Source organism: Dufourea novaeangliae, unplaced genomic scaffold, assembly GCF_001272555.1.
Source record: "Dufourea novaeangliae isolate 0120121106 unplaced genomic scaffold, ASM127255v1 scaffold48, whole genome shotgun sequence".
Classification (NCBI taxonomy): domain Eukaryota; kingdom Metazoa; phylum Arthropoda; class Insecta; order Hymenoptera; family Halictidae; genus Dufourea; species Dufourea novaeangliae.
Genome location: NW_015373938.1, coordinates 319,495 through 346,190, shown reverse-complemented (window position 1 = coordinate 346,190; position 26,696 = coordinate 319,495). Strand labels below are relative to the sequence as shown.

The window sequence follows — 26,696 nt, the reverse complement described above, 5'->3', positions numbered from 1 at the left end:
AGTACCTGTTAATAGGTAATGATTTCATTTTTACCCAAACTTTCATTTATTTGATACCGTTTCGCCTCGATCACTCCAATATTTTTAATGTATTCTTAATTAGCTGATGTCGAATACCTTATAGCATTGTATATCTACTTCTACTAACCTATTGTGACAAAAGAGGACTAAATACTTTTCTGCATTTTTTTTATATCCTCGGTGTGTTCAATTTCTATATCTATTTAACCGGGTCCGATACTGTATACTCTTCTGAATATTACGATACTTTTTGTACAAACATTCGAAATCTTATGAAAATATTCCAAGTGAATAAATTCAGTCATGTATCTGCATACATGTATGTGTATTGTGTGAAATCTAAGGTAGATCCAATCAGTTCTTTTAATCAAGTACACAAATGCTATAGTGGAATGTTATCTATTCTAATTTCTTGTTTAATTTCTCTTTACGAAAAATTCTCGAATTATTATTGCTTATCCTTGTTGCAATAATTTTTAGTTCCATCAAAGTTGCATTACATGTATTATAATAATAATAGTAAAATTATTACTGGAAGATTGTGCGTATTAATTTCCAAAAATCTTTAACTTTAATCGCAATGTAATTAATTATTACATTTATTTTTATTGATTATCTAGTATCAAACTTTTTGTTATAATATTTGGAGTAAGGATGCCACTGATGTTAAATAAAATGACTCGTTTACACACGTTAGTTATTTTGATATATTTAACAAACTTTGACAGTAAATATATTTTGTCAGTTCTAAATAAAATCATACGCGACAAAAATACTGTGATGAATGACCAACAATGTGACTTGAAAACAACCAACATTAAAAACTTAGAAAGAAAAACATTTTTGTCTGAATACATTTGCCCAATATTCTGTACTTTGTATTTTTGTATCATAGTTATTAAGTAAAATGATTGATATAATACATATATGCTTGAATTACATAGTTTTTTTTTTGTAAAAGTGTATTGTTATCGTGATTTATCAAATGATTGTTATAATTAAATGGTATATCATTCATCTGAATGTTATATCGAGCAATTTTTTATCCAGAACCATGACATTTATTAGTTTATAAATTATACATAAAGTATAGTTATAGTTTTTATATCAATTTGATAGTATGAGTTCTCAATATTTTATGTGAAAAAAGGGACAAATCTTACATATTAGGTTGTTGCGAAAGTTCTGATCTTTTGGAGATACATTAGACAGTAATTCAGTTTTATTAAAAATAATTGATATTATGCATTACATTGTAATGTAATTAAAACTATAGTTGTCAATTATACTTTATACTCTGAAAATAATAATAGACTTTTCCTTTTTATCCTTTGAAAAGCTAGTGAACAAAATTTACACAGCAGCCTAATATATTGGAGAATCTTATTATTGGCTTGCAAAAAATACCAAAACACGTTCAATTTTTTAAAACATACAGTTGTATATGGAGTTTAAAATGTTACTTTGTACATGTTTATTATAATAGTGCACATGTAATGTTTTTTATTGTCTGTTTATAGGCTATATATAAATAACAAAGATGTCAGTACACTATAAATTTAAGTCCACATTGGACTATGACACTGTATCCTTTGATGGATTGCACATTTCAGTGGCAGACTTAAAAAAAGCCATTTTCCATCAGAAGCGTATAGGAAAGAATACAGATTTTGATTTGCAAATAACAAATGCGCAAACTAAAGAAGGCAAATGCATTATATTTCTCAAAAATTTTTTCACGACTGAAGAATAATGTTCAAGTTAATCCATGATATTAAAAATTGACGTTTCAGATTATACGGATGATAATGCTTTGATCGCAAAGAACACTAGCCTGATCGTCGCTAGAGTTCCGTTAACAGTGCAACAGAAGCGATCTTGGGATAGGAATGAAACCCCTTCGTTTAGTAACTTAAAGGATGAATCGAATCTAGGCCGAGGTGTAGATCTTACACGGCTCGATGGTTCTGAAGAAGATAAGATTCGAGCAATGATGACTCAGTCGACACAAGACTATGATCCATCAAAGTATTTAAATTTTCTATTTAAATTTCTATTACTTACATAGTTCAATTATGTACATTTTCTATGCGTTTTAAAAAAAAGATTCATATCGAAATTATTGTCATATAATATATATCTTCAACAGTTACATGAAAATACGCGGAGCTAATCAAACTGGTGATGTGCCTGCGAATTATCGTTGTTATAAGTGCCACCAACCAGGGCATTGGATAAAGAATTGTCCACTGGGAACGAACCAAGAGCCTATAGAAATTAAGAAAAGCACAGGTATTCCCAGAAGTTTCATGGTTCCGGTAGAGGGACCGAGAGTTCCTGGTGCTATGATGACACCCACAGGCCAATATGCTGTTCCAGCCATTGATCAGTAAGTTATAATATCGAATCAGTGAAATTTACTTCCTATTTTATCTTGTCAATACACTGTACAAGACTCGATATATTTGTAGCCAAGCTTATAAAGAAGGTAAAAAGGAACGGCCACCGTTTTCACAAGATCCAGAGCCTGTTGTGGAAAAGCCTGAAATTCCGGAAGACTTATTGTGCAACATTTGCAAAGATCTTCTAGCCGACGCAGTAATGATACCATGTTGCGGGAATTCATTTTGCGATGAATGTAAATTTTCGTTTATTAACCGATGATTATAATTTAATATATTTTGCCAGTTCGTTCTTATCGATTCTCTGTGCATTGTGCAATAGGTATCCGTACATTCTTATTAGAATCTGAAGAACACGAATGTCCTGATTGCAACGAAAAGGATGTGTCGCCGGAAACTCTCATACCGAATCGTTTCTTACGGAATGCTGTGATGAATTTTAAGAATGAGACTGGATATGCAAAAAGACAAACATATAGGCCATCTGTGCAGATGAATAGACAACCAGATAAACCGAAGGCTGAACAACCGACGAGTCAAACATTGAACCAAAGCAAACCTGCTCAAGCCCCAGCCGGCACAGCTGCACCTTCTCAGGAGAATGCGGAATCGCAGCCAGCAAATTTTGAGCCTGCTCCCCAGCAGTTTCCAGCTAACACTGCGCAACAACCACAAGCAGCAAGTAAGCTATTTTTTTTAATAAGCATTTACTTCACCGTAAATAACAGTATTATAATATGTCTTGAAATTGGTATGTTCCTGTTTTGCAGAGAATCTGAAATCTCTTTATAATATAATCTTTGTTAAACTTTCATTTCTTTAGCATAAAGTAAGATGAACCTTTTGAATTAATTTACACTTCTTAATCGGTAATTGTAAACATTATTTGTGTTATTGAAAGTAAGTTATTTTCGAGTAAAGTATTGATCAGAATTTTAACAATTAGAAAATTTAACAATAATATGTAAACCTTTGATGTAATTATGTTTAATATTAAGAATAGAGAAAAAAGAATATAATTTTATAGTAAAACAGGATTTCAAGTATTTGTAATGCTATAAATGCTAAAAAGGGTTACCAGTTTTATTTATAGGACGATATAATTTTCGCGTTTCGTCTATCTAAATAATCAAAAGTAGTTAATTTGATTTATTTGTTTGCCTTTGGAAAAAAATATTTCGTTACAGGTAAAATAGAAGTGATTATTTTTGTAATGTGAATTCTCGATATAAAATTATTTTCTCTTTTTCGAAGTTGCCGGGTAGAGACGGCCATTAAAGAACATATACGATATTCGGTTAAAATGTTTTCCCTCTAAATAGCGATATATACCACGATTATTCTATATCATTCGAATTACTTTAATAACTACATAAACTTACTGTGTAATGTAGTGTTTAAGTTACATGCAGGTTTATAAAACCAATTGATATAGTCCGTACTTAACCTCAAACATAAAGACAAAACATTGAATTGTACAACTTGGTGGCTATAAACTGTTGAAAGTGTTATAGTATCGAATACTATGGAACAAGAAATTCGATTGATTGTGTTAAATATTATTTATATTTAATAGCACTTCCTGAATCAACAACAGAAGCAGATTTGCAAAGTGATTCTGTGACAAAGTTGGCTGCAGACGAAGAAACAGACGTACCACCACCTCCAGGAACAGAGCCCTTACTTCCAATTCCTGCTATCGGTAGTTCACCAGAAAGAGACAGAGAAAGAAGTGATCCCCCAAGCCGTGAAAAGAAAGATCGTGACAATGAGTACTTGGGCGAAAGGCAACCAAGAGAGCGTAGAAGAAGTTTCAGCAGAGATGGCCATCGTGACAGGTAAAGATCATAAATCGACAGAAAATTAAATACTGTCAGTTTCAACAAATCAATAATTTTAAATTTCATTCGTTAGAAGTGGGGAACGTGGTCGTAGAATGGAAAATTTGCGACCATTGAGCAGAAGACGATCGTTGTCACCTAGGCATTCTCAGCACACCGACTATAGTAATCAAGGTGCACCGTTACCACATTTAATGAATCCACCTCCATCGAAAGGTTATCAAGGATTGCCACCCGATGATGGACATTATCCTCCTAGTATGCATTATGATAATTCCATGCGTAGATCAACTGAAGATCGTCCAGGCACTCCAACAGTAAGTACAGAATATTTTACATTAAGCTTCGCAAGTTTTAAACGGAGCCAGAGTTTTCGGGTTACCAAAGTTTCTTTATCAATTATTTAGTTTGTTATTTTAGTCAAAAATTATTCCATGATTGATAGTATGCTCGTAAATATTTCAGGTTGATGAGCCACACTTACACGTACCTTCGTCTGGCAACCAACCACCTCTTCTACCATTTCCGCCCGGAGAAGATCGTATACCACAACCAAGTTACAATCAACCTCCGCCTAACGTACAGCCACACAATGCACCTTTATTGCCGGATCCATACATGAGTCATCGGATACCTATGTACCCTCATCAACAAGGATCTCATTATGGACCCCCGCGATACGAAAGGCCTCCTTATCAACAACAAGGATATAGACCATCGCAACCACCTAGGAACTATAATGGACCACCGCGGCCACTTAGGGGAATGCACCATAGTAAGTAATAATTAAATAAATACTTAAATTTTCCTTAAATAAAATGCATATTCAATAAGAAACAGAAGATTCATAACGAAATGAATACATCTATACCTCGTGATACGGCCGCTCTTTATACGGCATTTCGCTATAACGGCCTTTTTTAATTATGGCACTCTTTCGAGTTACGGTGCACAATGTTTCGTTATACGGCAAAAAAAAATGCATTTTTAGTAGGAAATAAAAAGAATACAATACTTTATGAACTAAAAACTATATTATTCTATAAAAAATTGGAACAGGTCCAATTGAATTTGTATGGGTTTGTATCAAAATAATGGATTCGTTATACGGCTTTTCGCTTCACGGCCAACTTTTCCGGAACGTATTTAGGCCGTAAAGCGAGGTATGGGTGTATGAATAAAAAGATTTATGAGACAATGGAACATTGAACTGTGCGTAAGACAAATGTTCCTTTTCAGTTGGTTATCGAGGATTACAGCCGCCACCGCCAGGATTAAGTAGAAATATACATAATGGCAATCCACCTGGGTAAGTTAATATTTTTCAGAAAGAAATAACTACACGAAACTAACACGAAAGGTTGTAGTAGATGTATGATTATAAATGCTTTCTTCAAAGATACTATTAAAAATATTGTGCACATGATAATAATATGATTTTTTAGTATAATTGACGATCCTCTAGAAGCTTTCGAGCGAATGCTTCGTGAAAAAGATGAACGGGACAGGAGGCTGGGAAAGCATAGACGACGAAGTAGAACACGATCAAGATCTCGTTCTTATACTAGATCTAGATCACGTTCGTTTGGTCGCAGATCACCGTTCACAACACGCTTGAGTCGATCCAGAAGTCCTCCTTCGAAAAGAAGGTCCTCGAGATCACCTTTACCTTTGCGAGCGCGAAGTCGTACCCCAAAGCGTAGATCAAGGAGTGGAAGTTTCTCGATCAGCAGGTAAAGTAAATCTCTGATATAAATGTACTTAAAATTATACTTAAAATATACTTTAAATTAATGTCAATCGATTCGTTCATCGTGTAAAATATTCAATATCCTTTTACAGATCTAGATCGTATTCCCGGAGTCGAGAACGGGATCGAGAACGTGATCGTGATAGAGATCGAGACCGTGATCGAGACCGTGATCGTGATCGCGACCGAGATCGTGACCGTGACCGTGATCGAGACAGAGAAGTACTTTCTAGATACCGATCACCGGCCAGATCACCTCCGAGGTATGTACATATAACCAAATCATTTTCATTTTTACAAACAGTTTCTTGAATTATAATTAATCCTGACATTTCATAACGTAAACTTCACTTTGAGGTTTTGTAGACCTTGGGTTTTTTTTTTACTGGCAACAGTAAATATTAATGTTTCCTGTCTTCAGTAAAATGTTTAGTAAATTGCACAAAGGACAAGATGAAACGAAAGCAACGTTTTTTTTTTATATAATGTACAAAAAAACAAAATTCCTCAAACAACAGACACTTCTTGATTTAAAAGATGCACTAGATTTCTGAAACACAACTGTGTAATTTCAGGATTAATACGTTTGCTACTATCATATTATTTCGAAAACGTCTTCATCGCAGACTATGCGAAGTGTCTTATCATTCTATTCACTTCTTACCTTTTTGATCAGGTGTAAAGGTGTATAATATAAATATTGAAAAACATACTCTGCTGTTATCTAATAAGGTGCGCTAACCTAGAAAATGGAGTGTCGCACGTATGTGATGCCGGCAGCAAACGTGTTAGAAAATATTTTCGAAGTTTGTATAGTTGCAAATTGTAATTGAACACTATACTTTCAGATTTCAAAGAGAGAGGGATCGTGACAGAGAACGACCGAGATCACGCGAGCCCAGAGAAGGCTATAATAGTTATTACAATGATTCGCCGGCGCACGATTATCAATTCCGAGATCGGGAGCGTGATTTACCTCCTAGAGAGAGGCCAATACCGAGATATCCGATAAGGAACCAACCGACGCAACATAATATACCGCCTTTGCTGCCGCATCTAGTCACTGGAGGTCACCCACCGCCGCTTATGTCTTTGGGACCTCCGCCTACGGACAGGAAAGACTATTATGATTCCTACAACAGGTATTTCCGCCTCAATAGTACTTTAATTCATGTACACGCTAAGCAGACAGTCTACCGTACCTTATGCCGCTGTCCCGGTTAAGAACACCAGTACCGCTCCGGAATCATGATTGAATGTAATATGAGCGAGACGATAGATTTTATACCTTAAGGAGATATGTGTGTATGCAAATAAGTTTTCTTATATAACGCACGTATATTTTATATGTATACAGAGTGTAATAAAAATGTTGCAGGTCCCTGAAATTGGACACTCGCGAGGTGATTTGGGACAAGTTTTTCCTTAGGAAAAATGTTATCCGAGGCTTTATTAACCCATTTGCATCATTTGGAAAAAAGGAAAATTGGCTCATATCACCAAAATTTTTTTTTATTGTATAAAGATAGAAATGTTGCAAAATGCATAAAAAAGGAAAACAGAAATGGCGTATACAAAGAATTCATTATTTTATTTAGTTCAATAAAGCGCGCATATCTGCGCTTCGGTGATAATGGCCAGGAAAATTCCGCGCATATATGAGCTTATGATGCAAATGGGTTAATGAGATATTAACGAAAAACTCAGGCCAATCAGAACGCTAGTCTGTCGGCCAAGTTCCCGCGCAAGACTTGCGCTCTGAGAGACTGGAGCTTTTCGTTAATATCCCGTTAACCAAGCCTCGGATAATATTTTTGCTAAGAAGAAACTTGTCCCAAATTCCCCCACGAGTGACCCATTTCAGGGAACTGTAACAGTTTTTGTTACACCCTGTATATGTACGAGCATACATATACATATATATATATGTTTATAAAATATGCAGACCACATACACATGCACGCACAGTGATAGTTGTATGGATTTAATAATTTAGTACCGTTATATTACGCACATGTACATACGAGCGATTTAACATTTTAATTCGAATAAAACAATGAAAATTTAAGAGATACTAAATTGTAAATTGTTATTGAAATTAAAGGTGGATAGTTGCTTTATAAAATATATTTTACAGAGCTTTTGAAGACACAGTACGAAATTATAGATTTATACAACTATTTGTATAACGGCAAACTTTTTTTGCCATCGTCGAAGTAATATGTTAATAGTAGTGTGTGGTGAGATTTCTTCTTATGGATTAGCAAGATAATATTTATAGAATGTAAATGATTTTTTTTTTAAACTTTCTTCCGTGAACATTCGATTTCATGATTTTCACGAATTATTTCGTTCTTCATTGATGATAATACTAAAGGCAGATATCATTATGCCTTATGTCTAAGGAGCTGTGATAGAAGAATAATTATGATTATAATGGATTTACTAAGATACAAATGAATAATTTAAACATCAATAATTAGATTGTAAATAATTTAACGACTGTTTCGTAGATATATATTATTAGTTTGAAAGCAGTCATTACTTTGTTTGCAACCTAATTCATAAAATACATTCTTTATACACGTATTGAAAGTACATAATTTACTTATGTACCTTACAATGGTCCTACTGATACATAGTATTAAACGGCGTACATTATTATTTTTCTACGTATTTATACATAGATATCAAATACATACTCGGTGCAAGTTACTACATGAGTGTGCGAACGGGTGTGTGTATACCTTATACATATAGTACATGTATTTTGTGTTGTATTCTTTTGCTGTATCATTATTCAGAGGCTCTGCGTATATTACGGGAGAAAAAAAATATCGCGAAAGTGCTTGGATAATTTTTGGAAGCATTTGATTTCTTTGGACAAATCGTATTCTACAACCTTATTCGTAATTTACGTGAAATTTAAACGAACAATCTTGATTATCCAAAATACACTTTGGGTAATGCATATAGAAAAGTAATCAGAACTATAAAAATAAATGCACTTTTTTTTTTCAAACAAATAAACATCTTTTTGTAAGATTTACAAAAGCATACTATAATGCAGATGAAATCTTGGATAATCCAGGTTCTAACAATATAAATATTACTATACGTCAATTATAAAGAGAGATGTATTTGTTTTTTTATTAATAGCTTCCATTTTTTTTTTTTTCTGAATCATTCTACATCAATAATTATTCTGCTTCTGTAGAATTTCTTTAAACATTGCTGTTAGGTAATTGCTTTGCAGGCAATTTTCACGAAATATTTTGATCCATACATTAGAAAGAAAGATTAATGACAGTATTATAAAGAATTACAGAAAAAGTTTGATTAGTTAGCATATCGATGAGATTGCAATTAACGCTGACAAGGCTAGTGATACTCATTTTAAAGTGATACATGTTGTTTTAATAACAACTCGGGTTTTACATGTAAATTGAGGAACATTTAACCAAAAGGATCTAATAGATACGCACTATTAAGATTTTTAAATAAATGATTTATACACAGTACAAAATAACAAATTAATAAAGTCTTTATCTTTAATGATCCTTTCTAGTTGTATGTTCTTCAATGTAAATACTCCAACTGTGATTAAATTATGCTATGTTGAATGTATTGGTTTGCATTGAGGTAATTTTGGAAACTGATACAATCTAGAATTAAACTAAACATTGTACTGCCTGTGATAATTTATCAATCCTTACTTACATAAGTGAACAGTTAATCTAAATATTTACATACAATACAAATTGTATGAAGTTGGTGATTGTTTATAATTCGTCAATACCGATTCATACGGTGATATCAGTGAACACATTGGCATTAAAATAATATTTACGAATTCTATTATACTGAACGTGATGAGCTTATGTAAGCAGCACATTAAATTAAAAAGAAAATTGGAGTTTTTTTTTTACAAAATTACTGAGAAAAAGCTTATTACTTGACATTGTTTTGATAGCAATGGAGCAAATGCGAATAGGCAATTATGTCTCGCATTGCTAAAAAAAATGCTGTAATATTTCATATATTTATTATCGAATACTTGCTGTGATATTAATATCTAGTTTTTTATCAAAGAAATTAAGTAACGTTTTATGAAAAACAACTAGTCATCATATATGTTAAACGTACCGTTCGAAGCTATAAACTTGAACCGTTGTGTTTTGTGGTAAATAACAGTCTTATCAAAATAAGTTTACAATATCAAAAACATAGATTACACTTTTAATCGTATACATACATGTAAACAATGAGTTTTATATATACTTGTAGCAGCATAAGTATTTTTAATACTGTATTTCTTAATATTACGTTTTCTTTTAATATCTTTATAGCGGTATGTGTTGTATTGCTCACAAAGAATGTAATTTTGTGTACGCGAGGCAAGGAAATATTTTTATGAAAATAACACGGATATCTTTGTTCACTTTCATTTTTTTTTTTTTCAATATGTTTTATTACTATATCGTTGAGTAAATAATTTTATCATTTGCATGCATATAAGATTATTATTTGTATGTACATAATGATATTACGTTATGAAATATACAAATAACCAAAAAAGTGAAAGAAGAAGAGAGAAGCACGGAAAAGTGTATACAACAAGGAGCTGCTTGGAGATTCTGGAAGCTACCCAGCTGATTGACAGATCCGCATGGTTTCTGAATCAGGTGAATTCAGGGCCAAATCAACATTTGTAACAGAAAAAAAAAGTACATTTCCTTTTGTCTGTTTTTCAGTGCTTGAAGTACAAAGTGTCACAGACTACTAATTCCTGTCGCAAAGTATCTATCAAAGTGACACAGATAAAAATTTCGAAATACATTGTACACTATATTCATTAACTTAGTAGTATTTGTATGGTTCGGTTTACGTTTTTGGTGAGTAACTTTATGTACTTTTCATATTCGAAAACGAATACAATCGGTGCAATTATACATTCTCATTGTATTCAAAATGTAATTGAAGTTATAAATGTTGATTTATTTATTTTTCGTTTTTATGATATTATAGACAGTATATTTAATCCTATTTGGTACTAAGTAATTTTATCTGTTCGTCTTTTCAGCTTTAGTGTAATTGTCACACAAAGGTCTCAATTTCCATGGGCCGTGTTTTAGTAAGAGAAAAGACATAGTTAAAGTTTATTTAACAACCATTCAATTGAACAGAACAAAGAAACTACGCTTTGGTCCAGAATCAAAGTATACATAATTAAACATCAGTAACATATGTTACTTTTGTTAAGTAACTTACTTAACTACTTACAAATACTTTTATTCAAGAAAAACAAAAAAAGAATATAATTCTGCATCAGAAAATTGTAATAAATTTTAATTAATCGAATACAAACTATACAGGGTGTACTGTTATTTTTATTTAAAATTTTTATATTCCGTAAATTAACAAACTGACATCGTATTCATTTTTATAGTGCAAAACTACCCGTAATGCTTTTTTGATAGTGGTACAGCAATAATGTAAACATTTTCTATAAACTTTGTGTCAACAGGTATCCCGGACCGTCTACTCAACGTTTCACCAGTCCTGTGCGAGATGCTCCCCATAAAAGATTCGACGATGTCGCTCCTCCTGGAACAGAAGGTTACTACGATCTTTCGCCACCAGGTGTTGAACACTCTGATAGACCCTCGCGTGACGACCGAGATCGACGTTCACTGAGAGATCAAGAAGATCGTGAGCACTCTCTGAAAGACCATGACGTTGAAGAAAGAGATAGATTAAGGGACGACAGGTACCCAAACAACTTTAACTATTAAAATTCCAGAACGTTATCTAGTATCGTATGCAAATAGTAGATTGTGTTTAACAGAGCCAGGAACATTAGTTCCATATGTCATTTAGAATTATTGGAATACAAAGTAATACTAAGTAGCCGTAATCTAGGAACAAGATCAAATAGGATACATGTGTACGTGAACCTCTTTCTTTACTTTTACTTCTCCCATGCACTGTTGGAGTGGGTCCCACATATTATGAAACACCCTACATAATTAACGTAAACACTGTACGATGTTTGATATCATTAGAAAAATTTCTAATTTAACCCTTGTGTAGGCAATCGGGTACCCAGGTACCCATTTCTTAATTTTCTCTCACGATTCTTTACGTTCTTGTCTAAAACAGTACTTGGTATATTATAGGAAGGGAAACTCTATCTACGTTTATCTAATCTATCAGAATAGGGGTATTCTGATTGCTCAATAACCGTGAATATTTTGGTTGCCAACACAAGGGTTAAAGGTGTTCCTAATGTGTGCAAGATTGGATATGTTTTCTAATATAGTCATAAAGACGGGTTTATGTCGCTCTACAATAAACAATTTTTCTGGCGTGCTTTTTAGTGTGGTTTAAAATTAAATGTAATTGCTTTTTACAGAGGACGTGAACGGGATGATCGTTTACGTGAGAGAGATGATAGGGATCGTAGAGTGTTGAATCGGGATCGGGAGGATCGCGACAGACAAGTATTACCCAGGGATCATGACGACAGGCCACGAGAGAAGGACGAACGTGACAGGAGAGAAAAGGAAAAGGAACGAGACGACAGACATACACGTGATCGTCGGGATGACGATAGACATATTGAAAAGAAAGATTATGAAAAAGATCGGTGCGTAGTTCCGTTGAAGAATGTTCCATGTGTAGGGTAAATGTCCCAATTACTGCCACTTAATTCTATTTTACTTTATATTTTATTCAATATACTTATGATAGTTATACTTGTTCTACACGTTGAAAGACATAATATGTATTATGATTATTTATTTATATTTTGTATTGCAGAGAAAGTGTAACAGAAAATTCATTCTAGAAATATTGATAATTACTATTTAACATTTGACGATTAGATGAGGTTATGAAAACTGGCTTCACATTTTATTCAATATATTCATGATACTTATACTTTTTCTATACGTTGAAAGACATAATATGTATTATGATCATTTTTTTTTGTACAGTAGAGAAAGTGTAACAGCAAATTCATTTTAGAAATATTGATAATTCTTATTTAACGTTAGACGATTAGATGAGGTTAGGAAGACTAGCTGAAAAATGTCAATGATTATTTTGTTGCTACAGTTACAGAGACGACAGGGATCGTCACAGACAAGACGACAAAAATCGTAGTCGCGAGAAAGACAGACGTGAGCGAGAATATGAACCCGAGAAGGATCGAGATCGACATGAACGTTACGAAAGACGTTCTGTGGAGAGGAAGAAGCCACGGAAAAGTCCAACGCCCTATTTACAAAAGTCCAGGACAGATGCCAAGGACGTGTCGCCTGAACGCATAAAGAAGAAGGACAAGGATCACGAGGAGAAGAGCGAGGAGAAGAAGAAGGAGAAGAAGATTAAAGAGAAAAAGAAGAAGAAGGACGAAGAAAAGGAGAAGAAGAAGAAAAAGAAGAAGGAGAAGAAATCTGGTCAGAAAGAGGCGACGAAAGACGAACAAACTAAGTCATCCGAGCAAGAGGACTCGATTATAGAGACTAAACAGGAAGTTATGTCGCCTGTGAAACTCGATCCAATGAAGCCTGTGAGCGAAGATGAAAATATGGACAGCAGGATAGAATGCATTCCCACGGAGGCTATCATAGAGGAGTCAATTAAAGAGGAATTCGAGGATAAATCCTTAGCTATGAATCCGGAACCACCGGAGTTCAACGAAACCAGTCCAGAACGAATCGACCATACGGAATTCGGAACGAATCCTCCTAATCCTAATTTTAAGCCGATCCCAGAGTTAAAATCCGAAGCCAAGCCTATCGATAGTCTCTATAGTGGGTTGGACGATGCGGAAATAAATACCGTGATTACAGAGAAATATTCTTTACTTTCGGAGAACGAAACAGAGGAGAAAATCACTTTACTGGAGGAGAAATCGCCGAAGAAAGACGAATTCTTGGCTCCACTACCTGAACTCTCCAAGTGGGAGAGAGATGATACTATTGAAAAGTCCGATGAAGTATGCGTGTCTCCCACAGAAAAGATACAACTGGACGAGCCCAAGTCAACGAAGGTAGTCACGTCGGAGGTGTTAAAACGAGCGGAGAACGCGATTTTCCAGAAAGCCATTAACGCCATTCGACCCATCGAGATAAAAAAGATCAGCGAGAGCAGATGAAAGGAACGTCGAGATCACCGAGCCGGTAAAAAAAGCGAAGTTGGACCGAACGAAGTTCAAGCCAGTACCGGAGACTTATTCGCCGACGAGACTTTCCGCGAAAGAGAGGTTAGGTGAGAAAGTGGAGGAGAATAAGGAACGTAAAATCAGCCCGATTAAGAGTTTCTTAGAGAGACGCGAGACGAAGAGTGAAACGCAGTCGAGAAGTCGTTCTCCTAGAGGCAACAGAGAGAAGAGAATCTCCCCACTTCTGGATAGACGCGTGGACACGTCGTTACCTCTGCCAGGGAACGAGCGTAAGGTGTTCCTCGATGACAGGAAACGCGATAATAAAGACAGGACGGATCGTTCGAAGGATCGAAATGATTTCAGAAGCGAACGACACGACATGAGATCCGAGAGGGATCCACGAATGGACGCCAGGGGTGACTTCAGGTCCATTCGGAACGATTCGAAAGGGGACAGAATGGAGAAGGACAGGGAGAAGGAACGGGACAGGGAAAGAAGAGGAAGGACGCCCACGTGCGCCTTCAAAAGGAACGAGATTCCAAAGGTGAGCCTTCTGAAGGGCAAGGAAGACGATGAGGACAGGAGGCGGGAGAAGAAGTCAAAGGAGGAGAAGAAGAGAAAGAAGGAGCATCGAAGTAGGAGTAAGTCTAAAGAGCACAAGAAACGAAAAGAGAAGAAACACAAGAAGGACAAAGAGAAGAATTCGGAAAAGAAACAGAAGCATAAGGAAAACTTGGCCATGAAGGAGAAGCCCGAGGCTAGCGAAACGAAAATCAGTTACGAGAACCCCGAGCCTCCTGTCACGGAGATTGTGAAGAAACAACGGAAGAATCCGAGACTTGTTTCGGATCGTAAACGTAGTATACTCGACGAAGCTAGTTTCGAGCCTGACTATAGCGCTTCGGATTCCGAATCAGACGGCGATGACGGAAAAATGATGCCGTTGCCAGCGAAGAAACTGAAGCTCGATGAGCCAGACATAGAGAAGGAAGTGGAGCTAAAGTCTCTTAAAAAGAGGTCAAAGTCGACGAGCAGCGAGGATTCATCCAGTAGCTCGGATACTACGAGTACAGATTCCGACAGTTCGGACGAGTCACACAAGAAGAAGAAAAAGAAACACAAGAAGCATAAGAAGAAGAAGTCCAGTAAAAGGGATACTAGCTCGGATTCGGATACGTATTCGGATTCGTCGGACACAAGTAGCGACGAGGAGAAACACAAAAAGAAGTCGAAGAAATCAAAGAGCAGAAGCAAACAGTCGAAGAAGAAGAAAAAGTCGAAGCACAAATGATATCGATAGATGTCTTTACTATTTAACGAAAAAAAAAAAATGTAATTCTGACGGGAACTTTCTTTCTTTGTGAATGCTTTTTAATATAAGATTCTCTAACCAGAATTATTTAGAATTCTGTGCACCGAATACAAGATCGTTGTCTGATGCAAAACGAGGTAGAACTTATTCTCTATTTATAATACTATAACAGTGTTCAAACTTAATTTTGAAACAGTCACTATCGATTTACTACTTATTATGGGAGGAGTTCATGATTTTGGGATTGATATATTCGATGAAATAACAAGTGGGAAAAAGATAGGTACGACATTTGATTTTTGTTTATATTTAATTTTGAAATGTTATTAAGGCCTTTACAATATTATTGTCCACATTTCAATTTCAACAATAAAATGATGTAAGTAAATTCATTACAGTAAGTGATGTATATTATAGCATTCAGTAGATAATGGTATCATTAAGAAATCTGGTACAATATTTTAGAAAGTAACAGCAATTATGTTTAAGATCTCCAATATCTCAGCATTATATTGTACTTTCGTAATGTACTGTCAATATGTAAAAGATGTCATAAAATAAAAAGACAAAATTCTTTTAACTTATATATTGTTGAATAAAATATTGTGCACCCACAAACAATGGAAATTTAAGTACATTAAAAAAAAATCGTAGTTTATCGTGTTTAAATTAACATATTCTTTATTCGTGAATGAATTCAATTATATTACCTAAATTGCTGTACATTTTAATTTTGTTTATTTCATCAAACAAAATAATTTAATTTCTCATGTTCTTTACTGTTTCCAAAATATTACAGAGTAGTGGTAGCTCTCTTTCGTCATCATTTTCTGTTACTCCCAAACTTTGAGCAAGTAAAAATCTATCTAGAGGTTGCTTTGATAAGTTACACTCTAAAATATACCATGTTTTTTTTTTAGACATGTTAATTAATAATTATTCATTCCTAATGTATATTACGTATTAAATACATGTTTGTAATACCTGACATAAATACAGTAGAACTATATTTGTATCCCATGCTGTCTAAATATTCTCGAATAAGTTCATTTAAAAGCGCAATGTCGTGCGGCGGCTTCGGTAGTTTCTGTTTGTTACCATTGTTCGAATTTCCCAATAACTCTATGACTTTTGTACGCATTTCAGCCTTTATATTATTTAGTTCACCACTAGCTTTAAGTGAATCCCTTACAGCTGTATAAAGAAATATTGTTAATAAGTTCTAAGAAGCTCTTATAATATATGAAATCGAAAACATAAACGAAGCATTTTATTCAACGAATTAACATTCTACAACTAGGAATACATATCGTGTAATTACTAAACAGATACCATTGAGTAAATCCTTTTCCATTGCCATTTTTGCTAAATTGATCCACAGCAGAAAACAACTAAAAAAAAGGTAATTTCAGATGAGTAAAATGTTGCTACTATCGAGTTTGTTTAAAGTGGCATCGTGTATACAAGACAGTTTCAAAGCTATTTTCAAGTTTACAACGATCGAATGCACGCGAGACGCAATTCAGATCGAAATGTTTCCAAAAATCATGAAACAAAATATGTAAAATACCGCATCTCCGAATAATATGTAACTAAATGAACATCAAATTGATCGAAATAATCCGACATTTTATAAAATGATAAATAGACAGCAGGTGTTTATGCAAATTGCCATTCTCAGGGACGACGCACGCATTTCGCTACGATTATCAAAAGAAAAGTTAGCTCAATAATTCACGAAGTTAATTAAATTAAAAACCGGGCAAACATCCCGGTGATTTTCATTTCATCTCCAGTTACGCACATTTGCATACGCCAAAAATGCAAACCGATCCGGCCCGTTCATATTCGTAAAAACTTTGAATTTCAAACTGAATGGCGTCGGGTCCCCCAATAGATTCGATTCGCCACCTTGTATATTCCGGTCTATAGCTAATTTGCCGCAACATAATAGCGATGTGGTTCGTATGTTTGTTTTTTTTCTCGCGTGTCACGTTAGTTTTTCGCTAATCGGTTTTCGAACAAACCTTAAATTAGGGGCCGAGTGGCCTATTTTATCCCCTTTCGGATTCCCAATTCTCTAGACCGTCGTCTCTACTTGCCCCTGCTAGAGTGACGTCTTTCTGCTAGTTTGACGTACATTAGATAGCAAGTTTGTTTCGCGTACGAAGCTTGGTTTATTTCAACTATCGGATCGCTCGACGTCACTGTTGATTTTTTCATCTGTATGCCTTGCGTACGATCACATCTATTCAAATTTTCCATGAGTAAGTAAGTTATATTTATTGATTTCGATACGATACTTTGTAACGTGCTTCGATGTACCCGTTCGCTAATGCGCGGAAAACGAATATAATCGTAGTGTCCGGTCCCGAATGCTGTTTGTCAGAGAATTCGACGAATTCGTGAATTCGTATCGTTACAGATGACCGTGAAAATTTGTATTCTATTGTTTGATCGTATCTTGACATTTTCACCTTATTTAGCTATTCTATCGTGTCAGCGTAAAATGTCAGTTGATACTTTTCATTAATTTATTGACAACAAACATGAGTGGAGACCATGCATATCATATACATACATGTGTGTTTGTTACAGACGTTTCCATAGTCTTCCCACAGCTGTTGGTAATGCAAATACCCTTCCTTAACTTGAAATCCACGAGATGGTATTTGTCTTCGAGCTCTAATTTTAGCTGAGAGTAGAAATGTGAACGATGACAGGACATTCACGAGTGGCATATAGCATTCAAATTAATATCTTCTATGAATAAGTATGAAGCGACCAGTTAATACATGTACATATATACTTAATTCTGTTCTTACATAGATTTCTTTTACACAATCTGCCTACAAAAATTGAGTTCTTTTCTTGTTTTGATCTAACACAAACTAAGAAGTATGCCCTTCTAGAAATCTTCGTTTAATCTCAATTTTAAGTGAAAATATTCCTTCCTCTTTTTGAAGAGAAATGCTTTTAATTAATATAATTCTTAATCGGTTTATTTGTCCTTTTTGACTGTGTTTTATGGTGTGGAAACAATTCTCAATTTCACACAGACTATTTGGGAACATTAAGAATTATGTGTATTTTGTCCGTGTCTATCCAGCATCTTATGTCTTTAGAACTAAGTAGTGTTTGTCGTTGATGTTCCAGAGTAAGACGAAATTGATTCAGCTTGATGGTGATGCTGGGATGTGGATCTGTTTTGATCCTATAGGTAGCCGAGAAGGCTGGCGTGCTTCTATTTTATTTCTTGTAATTCTCTCTTTGACGTCTTTCGGTATCGATGCCAGCTTAACGAATGCAGCTGCATCTAATGTTCCTCATAATACTGTCACGTCGGAAGTGTCACTACCGATCTCAACGCACCATGAAGACGACGAATGTAGGAATGTGACCACTGATAATAGAGCAGGTATGTATATACGTTCTTTTACGCGTAAAAAAAAAAACTTATAAGATAATCAGCAATGCTACTGCCTGGAATAGCTCTAAAATATACGGAAATGTTTTCCAGCTACTGGTTTGTCAGTGGTCAGTCACGAATCTGGTTCTCCACATTCGCCGATAGTGCCTCCAACCTTTCTGTACGGAGTTCTTACCTGCCAGCCGTATCAAGGAATTTCTGTGAACCACATCTACTTTCAACTAGCGAATGCCTTCTTTCTATTGTCACACCTTGCACCAAGTGGCATACACGGTGTACTCTATTTAAGGTGCACTCTACTCGTGGGCTGTGCCTTTCTTGCTTTGTGGGGCTGGACAATAGCTTGCTGGCTGGACGCTGCTCTCTGGAATGCTCTGTTTGTTGCCATCAACTTCGTCCATGTATGCACGCTTCTTTACAAGCTCAGGCCTATCAAGTTTTCAAGGGAAGTTGAAGAGGTAAGCCAAGTGGAGAACAGGAGAAAGATTCTCTGACTCGGTGTCGCAGAACAATCTTATTTTAACACACTGTACATGTGTAATTGTCCAGTTTGATTTTTACACTAGTGAGAATTGTGTTGAATATTATAAGCATTAGATGAAGTATTCGATTATTCCATGTGCAATACTATATATACATTATTAGATATGTTTCTTTTTTTTCTACAAAACACATAGTCAAACCAGAATTTTGTTTTTTTTATGAATAATTAGAATAAAAAGTACTCCGAGGGCTAGAAACGTTTTAAATAGACACTGTTCTAGTTGATGTAACGAATGCCATTACAAAATAGAAAATGAGTAATTCCAGGTATTAAGTTGGCTGTTCATTTTTAAGTCAATATTTGATATATATGTATCTTTGGGAAAAATTGTACTGTATTATCACTTTCTTGAATATTACTTGTAGTGTAACATTGTGTACATTAGTTAGTATAATATTACTGTTCTAGACCTTATAGATAGATATATTAGAATTAGTGATTACTGTAAATCGCTTGTACGTTTGGCTATTGCATCTGCATTCTGCTGTAATTTTTTTATATACTATCTTTCGTTTGCATCTTCGTACGTGTAACACGAGCAATTTCTTTACAGTATAATATGCTTTCTGTATGAAAAAGTATTATCTTTTTAATTAGTAAATGATTGATCATCCAATTATTAAAAAGTACCGTAAAAGATGTGGTTTTACTTTAACATGAGTTGTTTACAAATGATACTTTCGGCAGAAGTAATACGCAAAACATTCAGGAAAAGTATTTTTTCTTTTTTTTTGTTTATTAATTCTTCGTACGAAATAATATTGTATATATTTTATACTTCATTTCATTGTTTTTCGTACAGGTGTATATTGCAGTGTTCCAGCCGCTGAGAGTATCACGTCATCAATTTAAAAAAGTATTAAATTGTATGAAGGTTATACGACAGTTGAAATATCAAGAAGTTTATGCCCAAGAAAAAGTGACCAAAGTAGATTCTTTATCTTTGGTACTTTCTGGAAAGTAAGCATACAATATATATACAAATAACGCGAATTATACTCACAAAACGTCTTTGAATATTTTTTATATTTTTTTGTACGTAACAAACATATATCTCTGTATTCAAATTATGTGTTTTCTACAACCTTCTTTTAGATTAGTAGTATCACAAAATGGAAGAGCATTGCACATTGTCTTCCCACATCAGTTCCTGGATTCTCCAGAATGGTTTGGTGTCTCCACGGATGAGTACTTTCAGGTTTGTAGAACTCCTCCATAATTTGTATACTTGGCGCAAAAACGTGTGGTTAAGGTAACAATATTTTCGTATAGGTATCAATAACAGCTATGGAGGAATCAAGAATATTATTATGGCATAGAGACAAGTTAAAATTAAGCATAATTAGTGATCAATTTCTGCAGGCAGTGTTTGATCACATTTTGGGAAGGGATGTAGTAAAAAAATTGATGCAGGTATGTTCGACACATTTAAATTACAAATAGCAACACTGTTACCAATACTATTACATTACAATAACAATAGGTCAGCGAGACAATGGCTGCTAGTAGTCATCAGCAACAAAATGGTCAAGTAATTGGTTTGGGTGGTATTGGAGCCTTAGAAAATGATCCCGACACCAAACTTTTCGTTGTGAAAAAGACTGGTGACAGTCAAGGTATTACCGCTCTCATCAGTCGTCAACTTCAAGGTAAGTAACTTTTAACTTTTTAGAATGTGAAAGCACATTATGTTTCTGTTTCAAATATTTTTATCTAAACATTTCTTTATCGTGTCATAAATGTTAAGTGCCTGTATTTATCGTGATATAAACTTTTTAAACATTGCTGTACGTGGAAACTTGTGTATTATTTTCTGCCTTTTTTATTTGTATATTTATGTACATGTCCTGATACCTTTCATAGTTGGTCACTGATATTTGACAAAGTAACTTTGTAATATACGTACAAGGATTTATACTAAAGATTTCACGGTACTAATCAATTTTTAAGTTATTCGTATTATTTTAAATATGTATGCTCCAGTGCCCATACATATAATTCATATACAACTATTTACAATACATATTTAAGTATATGACAAATTATTTATAATTAACGTTCTCTTGCAGTTTAATGTATTTTAGTGTATATATAATGATATTTTTAAAAATGTGAAACATGCTTGGTGAATCGAGTTTATATATGAAACTAATAGAAAAAGAAATTGCTGTATACATACAACTATCCAATAAGGCTTAATTTTACAATTATAAGCTGTTTTATTGGTTGGCATCATTTTCTCAAAGGCGAAATTTTCGCTCGTAAATAATAATAATAAAAATTCAAAGTTTCCTCTTTCAAATTTGATAGATACTCAACTATCACGTATGAAATATGAAGAAGGGAGTTAGATTTTAAATTTTATTTATGAGAGTTATATAAAGACAAACTTTGAATTTTCTGCAGATTTTTATCGGGGGATTATGTATTTTAAACTTATGCATGTGCATGTAATCTATCTATTTTATTGAACCCTAAAAGTTTATATTTTCACAAAATTTTCTTGTCAATATATTCAGCTGGTTAAAATAATTAAAACTTCAGAGTGACAACAGGCGAAAACAATTCATAGTTTTTTAATCTTTTGTAACTGTTAAGATTTTAAGTTCCATTTCAATTCCTTAAATAGTAAAATAGTTTTCTTCCTGTACAGTTATATTTGCACATGCTCCTTTTTTTGCACAAAGAGCAAGATGTTCTTGGGTTTTTGTTTCGATCGACTATATTCAATATCAACTTGAATCAATTTTTTTGTACAGATTGCAATCTGTTGAATGTTAACAAAAATTTTTTTTCATGTGCTATTCAAATTTTGCAGTTAAATTATTAACGATCATTAAAATGTGTTCATACTTTTACTCTGTAGAAAGATAATAATTGCGAATCAGCATTCATGATAATAAACCATAATATACAAGACATATCAATAATGGAAAACCTGAGAGCAGTTATGTAGAAAGTGTGTTTAAAAATTGTTATTCGCACGATAAATAGTGCATGCGTTTACAAATTAGCAATAACACTAATAACATAACGTGACCTTAATAATAAACCTCATAATTCCACTTTTGGGCTAATTTTGCATTTTAGTGTCCCTCAAAACCCTAAAAAATAAATACATTTTTCTAAATAATTCCGCAACTCCTATAAATTTAATAAAGTTCAAAAAACTTACTTATTTTCTGTAATTTATTAAGTTCAATTAATTCTGAACTGTTTTATTGTTCTACTGTAAAGTTCCGTCAAATGGAGTTACCAGTTTTACTTATTAAGGTCACGATAAGTTTATGTATCTGTTACAACACTTTTTATAATTGTGCATCAATTTTGATTTTGCTTTGGATAGAAGAGAGAATGCCGCTGCTGTACACGACTCAGGAAGTGCTGAACAACACTTTGCATCATATCAATCACCTACGTACACCTCCCTTAGATCCTGTGCAACAAAACAAAGTTCAGACTTCCTTATAATATCCCTGTGACACAGGCTGTGCAATTACCCTAGCACAAAATTTGTACGTGATGTATATGTATTATGTTTCTACAATGGATACCCGTATGTTACACAAATACCGCCGGGTAAACTCATTTGTTTTTTTCTTCTGGTTATTGTATTCAGGTGAGTTGTCTCTGTGCTTATGTAACATTGTTTTACATGTTGTTCGTATTAACGATACCCAGGAAGCAATTTGACCGGTATTGTCAGATTTTGTACAGTAAAATCGTGATTCGTTTTATAAGACTCAGTGACAGTAAATCGAAATACAAGTTCTGGTAGCAAGATATTCTTTATTGTACAGTTATGGTTATTTTCCTCTATCTCCTTATTGCTATATCAAAAGGTTTTAGGTGATATATTCAATAAAGTTATATTACGAAGAATTTTATTACAGTTGTACATAAACACAGTTCGCATAGTACAAATATATCGTTGTTTTAAATACGATAACCGGTTTTGTTAGATGAAAATATGTGAAGAATCTCGTTTCCATTGTTCCGTTGCAGCAGCTGGAGATCCAAATGCATGGCGATTGGGAAGAATTGAAGAGACTGATCACGAAACACCTGTTTAATGAAACGATTGTTAGATGAGTGTCATCCTCGACAGTCAATATAAAAGCGACATCGGTCTTTTTACATAAATAACGATGAAATGTATTCGACATCATAGGAGAAACATGGCATGGTAATACTATGCGTATGGAACAATTAAAAAGGTTCTCTTGCCAATTAATAATTTCTCCCACAACTAGTCAAGTATTATTATTAATGGGATAAAGAGAGCATTTCATCGTTTAATAGCATAATGGTTCCATCCTAGTTTATAAAAAAAAGAAAAAATAAACGAAACAACGTTACGACTAAAATATTACTTTATGCTTCCAATGTATTATTGAATACCACCGAACTGGTTTAAGGGTGGCCGTTTCTAATTTACAATGATTTTCCTCTTAACATGCATATATGTTTAGTACCAACCGAAACAAAGACTTTTACGTGTGTAATAGAATATGGAAGTTGTTCGATCGCAACGGCGTAACTTCTTCACTGAGAGATCTGTGATTTACTGGAAGTATATGGTATATAAACAAACAAACAAACAAAAAATGTTAGGGAGGCCTAAATACCTGATTGTTTCCCATACCCAGATATAGTGCCTTTTTACTTGCATTTCATTTATTCGTTTTTTAAGAAAACGATATATACAATATTAATGTGTACTAATTTACATGTTCATTCGATATCGTTTAAGGGAGGTTGCCGTCGGAAACCTATGTGTACCGTAAGCCAAGTGATGATTTCCTATGATTACGTTGAATGGGACCATTTAAATTGGTCTTTATTTCAGGTGGCGGTGGAGGGAATGTTAATGATCCGTTTTAGTATCCTTCGAACATAGTTTCTAGTGTTAGATACAGTCTGATATTATTGAAACTTGTTTTGATATTCAACTTCATTAAAATCACTCTATTTCTACGTTTCTACACGTGGGGAACTCACTTTGGTGCACGATACCTCTAATTTACAAGCAGTTTCTGCCGGCAGCTGGCCGTTTCCGCCGTCAAAACTATTCGAGAATAGTTTTTGAAAGGATTATCGCGCGAATCATAATGATATTTCATAACGTCATCAGACAATGGGCGTTCGGAATGGAGAATGAAACAGGAAGTTACGCCAAAAAGCGCTGAATGATAATAAAATTGCGACGTAAGCCACATTGATGGGATATTTATATTGATATACATCACAGATAGAGAGATAAAAATGCATATAACTTTTAACGGTTAATATTGTAAAATTATCGGAAATCGTTACAATAATATTAAAGACACGATTATCATTCCTTTCGTTTGGGAAAACGATGTTAGTGTTTCCTCTAATTTTACTTGTCAGTGGTAATTATGGTTAGAATCGATTATTGTAATATTAAGCGAGATACGAGCTAAAACAGAAAAAAAAAAAGAAACGGAATCGATACGCACAGAGAAATGAATGTTTCATTACTTAATGTGCAAAGTTTCTAGGAAAGTTTTTCATTTGCTTTAGAAAAGAGAAGAAAAAAAACATAGAACATAATTTTCACTTTACTTTCAATGGAAATAGTGAAAGTATTACGTACTGAAATTTAAAATAACAATCTCAGGTTTTGATGATTGGATACAGTTTTAGGAAAACAAATTCAGAAGGAATAAAGAAACTCTTTGAAGACAGTTTTGTCTAGTCTTTAGCGAAATGCATTAAAAAAAAATTTAAACTGTTGCTAATTAATTCATGCCCAGTTAAGGTTGTAATACATATTATTAAGAAGACTTTTTATATGTAAAATTATAGTTCTGAGCATACTATATTTCAAATATTATAACTAGTTTAACAGTTGGATAATAATTATTCTACCATATGTGTAAAGTGTAGTTCTTACAATTACTTTTTCTTTTTTTAATTGTAAAATATGTTGATTTGTTTGCTTCGTTGGATAATCAGACTGTTTTAGTATGTATTTTCTAAATTCAAGGAAAAAAAATGTAAATCATGTGATTTTTTATTTTACTCTGATTTATTCATGTATGTATGAGAAGTGTAAATGGTTTGTTCAATGAATGTAAATTATTCGTTACTAATCTTTGTTGTTTATTGTTTCTTATTGTTACAATCATATGTGGTGTCTTTTTAGTATATAGTTAGATAACACAAAGAGATATGGATGAAGTGAAAGAAATTTAAATCACATTGAATACAATAATGAAAAATTTAACGATGAAAGAAATAAAGAAAGTTAGTTTTAGAAAAAAAAATATACAAAAATTATTCTTTGTATCTGCACTCATATCTTCCCCCCTCCACGTGTAATTAAAATCATTCTGTTTGATTAGAAACATGTAGGTACGAGGATATAAATGTATTCGGTAATCTCAAGATTTATTTAATTTTATCTTTTTTTTAGCTATTGATATATTGTTATATTAAATGGGGACATGAAAGTAAAGAAATTGTGATTTTATTTAATCTTTTTAATAAACAGAAATTCATGAAGAAAGATTTGAATCCTTTTGTTTTATTATACAGAGGGCGCAAGTTCGCGCTGTTTTTAAATTCTGCATACGTACATGAGTCATGTAGATATTATATTCACTATTTTTCGCAATTGTGTTACATTTACTAAGAAATATATGCATTTATCATGTGTATAATGTGATTAATGATACGCAAAATTATCGATGTACAAAAATTCATGAATATCGGCGGATTATTTGAAGTAATTGTTAGTTTCTTATGGGAGGCAGCAGTGCACTCATGTGGAGGACAAGTATTTTTATTTCTGCAGTGTATAAAGATTGTTATTCTTGTAAGTATTCGAGAAAACACTTTGTAATTGAATCGCAAAAATGTTATTCAATTCGATGGAGAAACAGTACAAAATAATACCAGGAGCTATGTACATAGATTATTAAACCGTTGCGATAAAAAAATCTTAACATTTCGAGCGTTGTTTTAATTATTGTCAAAATTTTTATTTTGAAGCAGCTTAATTTACCGATGAGGTTAATAGCTGTCTGTTCGGATTGTTAGACTCTTTTTGGTTTTCGATCAGTGGAGTATCTGTCATTGTTGCGTTATCCTAATTACAAATCAGAACACAGTTACGCGCCGAGCGTGTAATCGTAGTGGGGCCGGATAATCACTGTGTTGGTCGGTTTACGTTAAAAAAATAATATAACGTAGCA

General features: G+C 33.7%; 3 protein-coding genes across 4 annotated transcripts; 2 read left to right on the top strand and 1 right to left on the bottom strand.

Moving 5' to 3' along the window:
* The first annotated feature begins 1,561 nt into the window (after positions 1 to 1,561).
* Positions 1,562 to 15,638, top strand: LOC107185612 (E3 ubiquitin-protein ligase RBBP6-like). The gene is given in 16 exon segments (XM_015573338.1): positions 1,562 to 1,727; positions 1,815 to 2,049; positions 2,171 to 2,410; positions 2,493 to 2,659; positions 2,746 to 3,105; positions 4,000 to 4,261; positions 4,338 to 4,581; positions 4,730 to 5,039; positions 5,504 to 5,573; positions 5,710 to 5,997; positions 6,107 to 6,277; positions 6,863 to 7,156; positions 11,542 to 11,784; positions 12,430 to 12,663; positions 13,134 to 14,175; positions 14,177 to 15,638. Coding segments are annotated over 16 exon segments (5,628 nt in total). The 3' UTR covers positions 15,479 to 15,638.
* A 620-nt stretch (positions 15,639 to 16,258) lies between these two features.
* LOC107185574 (lisH domain-containing protein FOPNL-like) lies at positions 16,259 to 17,327 on the bottom strand. The gene is made up of 4 exons (XM_015573284.1): positions 17,304 to 17,327; positions 16,832 to 16,890; positions 16,484 to 16,693; positions 16,259 to 16,392 (listed from the first exon to the last, which is right to left on the bottom strand). Exons 1-4 carry the CDS (start codon positions 17,309 to 17,311, stop codon positions 16,259 to 16,261), a joined length of 411 nt encoding a protein of 136 aa, XP_015428770.1. The 5' UTR covers positions 17,312 to 17,327.
* A 72-nt stretch (positions 17,328 to 17,399) lies between these two features.
* Positions 17,400 to 23,149, top strand: LOC107185573 (blood vessel epicardial substance-like). 2 transcript variants are annotated; one of them, XM_015573283.1, is made up of 9 exons: positions 17,400 to 17,460; positions 18,098 to 18,272; positions 18,656 to 18,917; positions 19,020 to 19,387; positions 20,276 to 20,433; positions 20,569 to 20,671; positions 20,746 to 20,886; positions 20,957 to 21,122; positions 22,820 to 23,149. In XM_015573283.1, exons 3-9 carry the CDS (start codon positions 18,695 to 18,697, stop codon positions 22,942 to 22,944), a joined length of 1,284 nt encoding a protein of 427 aa, XP_015428769.1. In that variant the 5' UTR covers positions 17,400 to 17,460; positions 18,098 to 18,272; positions 18,656 to 18,694; the 3' UTR covers positions 22,945 to 23,149. The 2 variants fall into 2 exon arrangements, with proteins under 2 accessions (XP_015428769.1, XP_015428768.1); XM_015573282.1 differs by lacking the exon at positions 17,400 to 17,460 and adding an exon at positions 17,511 to 17,766.
* The last annotated feature ends 3,547 nt before the right edge of the window (positions 23,150 to 26,696 follow it).

Excerpts from the sequence above, each read along its gene's own strand:
- LOC107185573 (XM_015573283.1), top strand. The coding sequence starts at position 18,695 with ATGTGGATCTGTTTTGATCCTATAGGTAGCCGAGAAGGCTGGCGTGCT. Across the intron at positions 19,388-20,275 it reads TTTCAAGGGAAGTTGAAGAG|GTGTATATTGCAGTGTTCCA; the intron begins GTAAGCCAAGTG and ends TTTTTCGTACAG. Across the intron at positions 21,123-22,819 it reads CATCAGTCGTCAACTTCAAG|AAGAGAGAATGCCGCTGCTG; the intron begins GTAAGTAACTTT and ends TGCTTTGGATAG.
- LOC107185574 (XM_015573284.1), bottom strand. Across the intron at positions 16,694-16,831 it reads GGAAAAGGATTTACTCAATG|CTGTAAGGGATTCACTTAAA; the intron begins GTATCTGTTTAG and ends TTCTTTATACAG. Across the intron at positions 16,393-16,483 it reads TTCTACTGTATTTATGTCAG|AGTGTAACTTATCAAAGCAA; the intron begins GTATTACAAACA and ends GGTATATTTTAG.